The 7,392-nt window shown below is 37.9% G+C and overlaps 1 protein-coding gene across 1 annotated transcript in view; it reads right to left on the bottom strand.

Moving 5' to 3' along the window:
• LOC106880786 (transport and Golgi organization protein 1 homolog) overlaps positions 1–7,392 on the bottom strand; it is a 48,325-nt gene that overhangs the window by 3,675 nt on the left and 37,258 nt on the right. The window contains exons 13-14 of the mRNA XM_014930901.2: positions 5,950–6,076; positions 3,720–4,180 (exon numbers count right to left, since the gene is read on the bottom strand). Coding sequence (XP_014786387.1) covers positions 3,720–4,180; positions 5,950–6,076 — 588 coding nt within the window. The remainder of the gene's footprint in view (positions 1–3,719; positions 4,181–5,949; positions 6,077–7,392) is intronic.

Here is a 7,392-nt window from a genome sequence, read left to right as displayed (position 1 = left end):
TAAGAGGGGGCTGAGGACGGAACCTTGGTGGACCCCTACCTCTACCCGGAATTCATTACTGTACTCATTTCCAACCCTCACCTTACTGGCAGCATCTCTGTACATGGCTCGCACAGCTCTCACTAACCATTCTTCTATCCCAAGTTTCCTCATTGACCACCAGATAAGGGATCGGGGGACCCTGTCAAAGGCTTTCTCCATGTCAACGAAAGCCAGGTACAGAGGTTTATCCTTAGCTAGGTATTTCTCCTGCAACTGTCTCACTAGAAATAAGGCATCAGTAGTGCTTTTACCTGGCACGAACCCAAACTGCATCTCATCTAAATATATATATTTCAATAAGGAGCAAATAACTCAGCAGAAAATATTTACGAAGATATTATGAACTCTATTATTATCTAGGGTAACATAATTAAATTGATAATAACAGAATTAGTAATATAGGTGATTGCACGCTCAAAAAAAAGCATTAAATAGCTGAAGGATTAAAATCTGTATTAATCAAAGGACATACTGAGTATGTCTACTTGCTGAAAATAACAGTCAAAATTCTTATTTAAACCGCTGAAAAAATAACACCGGTAATAACTACAGAAATCAACTGTCTGCAAGCAAACAGGTCAAGAAAATCTTTCAACATACCTATATAGCATCCAGCTATATATTTTCTAGTATTTGGATTCATGAGGACTGGTTTGGATTCATGAGGATTCACCTTCTTCAGTACATGTTACCACGATAAAAAAAATCCCCCAATCCATCACATGCAACTCAATTGGTTTGGTACCAAAACATAGCAGTTTCAGTGTGAAAATAATTCCAATAAGGAGCAAATAATTCAGCAGAAAATATTTACGAAGATATTATGAACTCTATTATCTATTTTCGGCAGTTTAAATAAGAGTTTTGACTGTTATTTCCAGCAAGTTGACATACTCAGTATATCCTCTGATTAATACAGAATTTTTAATCCATCAGCTATTTAATGCTTTCTTGGACCTGCAATCGCTTATATTATTAATTTTCTTATTATCAATTTAATTATATTACCCTAGATAATAATAGAGTACATAATATTTTCATAAATATTTTCTGCTGAATTATTTCCTCCTTATTGGAATTATTTTTCACACTGAAACTGCTACGATTTGGTGCAAAACAAATCAGTTGCATGTGATGGGATGGGGTATTTTTCATTGTAGTAACACATACTGAGGAAAGTGAGGCTATAATGCCAGTGCAGAAACCAGTCCACAGGAATCCAAATACTAGAAAATATGTAGATGGATGCTATATAGGTATGTTGAAAGATTTTTTTGACCCGTTTGCTCATAGATGGTTGATTTCTATAGTTATTATTAGTGTTATTTTTCGTCAGTTTAAATAAGAGTTTTGACTGTTATTTCCAGCAGGTAGACATACTCAGTATGTCCTTTGATTAATGTATATATATGTGTGTGTGTGTGTGTTTGTGTTTGGTTACATTTCTGTTTTTCAAATATCACAAGCTATAAGTAATAATGTTGGATTTGTAACTTTGAAGACGTGTGAAATTTAAAGATCCCTTTCTGATAAAACAAGTAAGGGTTAGTGATATGAAAGGTATTCAGCTCTTCAATCATGTCTCAATAATATATTTGTATAACTTGTGTTTATGTGGAAAAATGGACATAAGAACAAATGAACTGAAATAAAATATATGTGTGTGTATCTTTCTCTATGTGTATATATATATGTGTGCGTGTATGTATATATATACACCATTGTTTTAACATTCACTTTTTTATGCTTGTATAGATTAGACAGAATTTGTTGAGGCAGAATTTCTAGGACTGGATACTCTTCCTGTTGTTAATACTCACCTATTACCAAGCAAGGTTATTTTCCCCCATAGCTGGAGATATTTTCACAAAATATTGGAAACAAATGATACCCCATATATGTATGACAGTGATTCTTGTTTACAACAATTACATGTCAAGACAATGAGACCTAAATATATATACATATACCACCATGTACATACAAACACATATGAAGCTTCGTTCAGTTTCTATCCATCAAATTCAATTACAAAGTTTTAGTTTGTCCAAGGCTATAATAGAAGCCATTTGCCCGAAATACTGCGCACTGAGACTGAACCTGAAACCAAGTGGTTGCAAAGCAAACTTGTAAGCCACAGAGCCAAGCACCCATCTGCCACATATCTTCCTACCTCTTAGATTATTACAATTATATCCTTACATGCTTTCTATTTTCACATGAAACAGAATTTTTTATAACACCCATCCTAATCAACCTTTACATTATAACACATTCCTTTATATCAATCATTATATATTTATATATTTACATGTAAGGTTTTAAAGTTACCATAACTGCATTTTTGCACAGATATATACTATTCCCTTAAGATTCTGTACATTACTTACATTGGACGAATATTTGTCCTCATCTTGTTTGTTGTTACCACAATGTTTCGGCTGATTTACTCTCCAGCCTTCATCAGGCATCCTGGTGGGTTCAAAATTCCACCAGGACACCTGATAAAGGCTGGAGAGTAAATCAGCCGAAACATTGTGGTAACAACAAACAAGATGACACATATATGTCGAATGTAAATAAAATTCTGTTGCATGTATTCTTTTACTTGTTTCAGTCATTTGACTGGGGCAATGCTGGAGCACCACCCCAAGGGCTTTTTAGTCAAAGAAATCAACCCCAGGACTTATTCTTTGCAAGCCTAGTACTTACTCTATTGGTCTGTTTTGCTGAAATGCTAAGTCACAGGGATGTAAACACACCAACATCAGTTGTCAAGCGATGGTGGGTGGGGACAAACACATAAATATATATATATACATACATCACTAAAGTGACAAAGGGTACTAATCAGCACCAGTATTGCTAGAAACTGAATTGTTTTGACTCTTATTTCTAGCAATACTGGTGGTGTTGATTAGTGCCCTTTGTCACTTTAGTGACGTATACATTTCTGCTTAACCTTTCATCTGATACTGGATCATCTCCTCTAATACCCCCTCTGTTGCAGCAAGACACCTGCTTCTGTCTCTCTGTCACACATTAACCTTTCCTCCTCTGACACAAGTTCCCCTCCTCACATGCCCTTGCTCCAATCATAATTCCTTGTCTTGCGAGTTACTTGGTTACCTTGCTAGTGCTGGTGTCATGCTAAAAAGCATCCAGTCCATACTGTAATGTGGTTGGCATTTGCAAGGACATCCAGCTGTAAAAATCATGCTGAAACTAACCTTGCCTGTGCTAGTGCCATGTAAAAAGCACTGAGTACACTCTGCAGAGTGGTTGGTGTTAAGAAGGGCAGCCAACCGTAAAATCTCTGCCAAAACAGACACAGTAACCTAGGATAGTTTTTCTACCTGGCCAGCTCCTGTCAACCATCCTACCCATGCATGCATGGCAAGTGGACGTTAAATGATGATGATGATGATATATATATATATATATATATATATATATATAGGACAGGTTTCTTTCAGTTTCCATCTACCAGATCCAATCACAAAGCTTTGGTTGGCCTGAGACTATAGTAGCAAACACTTGTGCAAGATGCTACACAGCAGGACTGAACCCGGAACAATATGGTTGGGAAGCAAGCTTCTTACTGCACTGCCTGCACAAGCATTAAAATGATAATGACAATGGCATATATGTACATATATACACACATGCATACTTACCATGAGCAACATTCATTGGAGGTGGTGGCCTGCCTTCACCTGGCATCCTCGGAGGTGGTGGCCGATGATGCAAATGATGAAGGTGATGAGGTGGAGGCGGAAGAGTTCCTGGTGGTGGGGGTGGGGGAGTTTTATTGGACATCGGTGACCTTCGATGTGAATCCGTACTGCTGCCCCCTGGTGGTGGTGGTGGTGGACCAAACATGGCATCCCCTGGTGGTGGGAGTGGTTGAGGCATGCCCTTCTTTAATGGACCAGAATTGGGACCGTGACCCTTTGCAGACATCATTGGAGATGGATGTGGAGGTGGAGGCCCACCACGCAATCTAGGAGGTGGTGGACCACCACGGTGATGTGGGTGTGGAGGCACAGGTGACCTTATGTGGTGGGCCTTTGACCGAGAGTCTGGACGGTGTCCTGACGAGCTGCTACCACCAGGTCCTTCTAATCCAATGTCGTCCCTGGGGAAAAAATAGAAAATAAAATGGTGAGAAAGAGAAGGAAACTGGTTAAAAAACATAAAAATGCACATGGTGGCTTTGCTCAGAGAATTAGTTAGTGCAGAAATGTTATCCCTTATGATAGACATAATAGCAACATTGTGAAGAGCAACAAGGGAAAAGAAGCTGCTTTAGATTGAAGTAAATACTGAAGTATTAAATTGATAGACTAAGTAGGAGAGAAGAGAGAGAAGGGGAGAGAGAAGTGGTGGACAGAAAGAGTGAGAGTAGAAGAGAGAGAAAAGAAAGAGAATAAGAGACAAAGAGAGAGACTGACAGACGGAGGCAAAGAGGTGTTATAATAAAGTTAATCCAAAGGAACTAGTTTAGATGAATTTGTTTGTGTCTACCTCTTCATAGTGAGACAGCTACAAAAACTTTTCTTTACCAGGAGTATATCATAAAACTTAGAATTTATTGGTTTGGAGAAGGCATTTCACTGGGTACCATGCTCTATAGGAAAACTAGGAGTAGAAGAATGACTTATGGAAACTATGCAAGCCATGTACTAGAGTGGTGTCAGCAATGTGAAAGTTTGAACAAGCTTAGTGAGGAATGTAAGCTGCAGGTAGGAGTCCATCAGGCCTACATTTTTCAGTTCTCTCTTGTTTATCATTGTTCTGCAAACCATAAGAAAAGTTCAGGACTGGCTGTTCACAGTAACTCCTGTATACCAACAACCTACTTCTCATAGCCTAAATCAGTTGAAAAATGTGGAAGGGGAGTCTTAAATCAAGTGGCTTTAAAGTTACCTCACCAAAATACAAACATTTTAGTTAGCAGAAAAGGAAACAGAATAGAGCTACTAAATGGGAAGTGACTATGTTTAATATAATGTATCAAGTGTGTAGTTAGGAGATTGATAATGTCTACAAACAAACAACGAGTGCACAAAAGGTGGTGTAGGGTCTGAAGTAGTATGATAGTGAGGGATTTTATATGTAGTACATACATAGTAGTACCTGTCCTTCAACTGCACAGGAAACTTGTTAGCAGGAGTTGGCAACTTCTTACCTAAATAATTTAATCTGAAGTGAAGGTGGGTGGGGGTGAGGGTCATGAACGCCTAGTAGCCAGAGTAAGGATTATGTGGTAAAAGTACAAAAAGCCATTACTTTTGGTGAAAACAAATATGTTAATTTTCTGAATGAGTGTCAGACTGTAGGATTCTTGTGGATGAAGTGTGATACTGTACAGTCATGAGATGTGGATGCTGAATGTGAAGATATGCAAAGATTGGAAAGAGCTGGAGTGAGCATGTTTTGTTGGATGTGTTATGTCTGGGTGCATGAACAATAAAACAAAAGTGAGAGACATTAAAAGTATCAGCAGCAGTATGAAGGAGAGAAGACTGTGCTGGTATAGACATGTAATGTACATGAAGAATGATAATTGGGTAAAAAGAAAAGGTGTCAATCAATGCAAGTGGAAGAAGTCTGTAGAAAAGGAAAATTGAAGACATGTGTAAAAGAAGTCAGGTCTGATCTGAAGTTGAGGAAGAAGTGGAAAGATACTATGGTGAACAGTTCAACCAATGACCACATGGAAAAGTAGACGTAAAAATGAATGATATATACGACTGGAATAAGTAAAAAATAAAAGATATATATACCCACACATCCATTTTCATAGAAACCACTTTTAAAAAAAAGAAACCTCAACCAGTCTTCTAAGTAAATAAATAGATAAATAAATATATCTTTCTACATACATAAAACTGCTATACAGACCTTACATTTCCAGGAATACCAGCAGCTAAATGTGGACTTCTTCCATGTGGCACTTCACCAGGAGGTGTTGACAGCGGTATTCGGTGGAGTTCACCTTCCATCAATGGAGGTGGACCATTGATAAGACCTAAATATAGAAGACGAATAAAGAAATACATATGGTTGAGGGAGAGGGGGTGCACGTGGGTGTGTGGGTGTGTGCATGCACACACGCACAGAGTGCACCAAGTAATTCAGAACAAAATAAAATGAAATGAAAGAAAAAAAAAATATTAAACAGGAAACAATACATTTTCAAAAAATTGGCAAACATGTTCAACTAAATATAATAAAGAAACAGGTTATACATAAAACCACCCAGGAGAAAAAGATAGAGAACAGGAGAGAAGGAGGTGAAAGTAGTCAGATATAAAATGAGAGACATATATACAGAGTTGGTGAGAGAGTGAAGAATAGTAATGGTATTAATTGGTTCATATTTCTATTGCTATCTCTATGACAGCTTTTTAAAACAGTTATTAAATTTTAATGTTTTGAACAGCTAGATTGTATAAGCCAAATCATTTAATCACACCCCTACTGCATATGTTATCTTGACTTGCTAAAAATAGCAGCTACATTTCCCTCAAATTACACTCAAGAATCTCATGTCATCATCATCCTCATCATTTAATGTGTTTTTCATGCTAGCATGGGTTGGACATATATTTATGTATGTATGCACACACACACACACATATATATATATATATATATATATATATATATATATATATATACATACAAACATATACATGCGTGTGTGTGTCTGTGTTTTTGTACCCACACCATTGCTTGACAACCGATGTTGATTTCTTCGAATAAAGAGGATGCTCCAGCATGTCGCCAGTTACATGACCAAAACAAGTAAAACAAAACAAAAAAACATACTATTTTAATCCTGAGCAATGACGGGTATATCTGGTAGTATATATATATATATATAAGACCTTTGGAGATATGCTGTGCTTGAGAAAACCTGGCAAGCAAAGTGAGACCACAATTGTGGTCTATGCCAGTGCGGCATAACTGGCCCATTTAAGAGTACCTAATAAACTGCACTTGCAAAGACCTGTTGAGTCAAGTGAAGTCATTGTTGTGGCCGATGACAGTAACACCTGATTGGTACCGTACTGGTGGCACATGGTTAGCACCATTCAAGCATGGTCGACACCAGTGCTGCTTGACTGGTCCCGTGCCAGTGGCACATAAAAAGAACCATTCAAGTGTGGTTTTTGCCAGTACCACGCAACTGGCCCTCATGGCATGTAAAAATCACCTACTACATTCTTGGAGTAGTTGGCATTAGGAAGGGCATCCAGCTGTAGACACTTCACCAGAAGAGATTGGAGCCTGGTGCAACTTTCTGGCTTGCCAGTCCTCAGTCAAACTGTCCACCCCATG

This window comes from Octopus bimaculoides, chromosome 16 (genome assembly GCF_001194135.2).
Source record: "Octopus bimaculoides isolate UCB-OBI-ISO-001 chromosome 16, ASM119413v2, whole genome shotgun sequence".
Classification (NCBI taxonomy): domain Eukaryota; kingdom Metazoa; phylum Mollusca; class Cephalopoda; order Octopoda; family Octopodidae; genus Octopus; species Octopus bimaculoides.
Note: the sequence above shows the minus strand (reverse complement) of the source record. Positions and strands in the feature narration are given on the sequence as shown.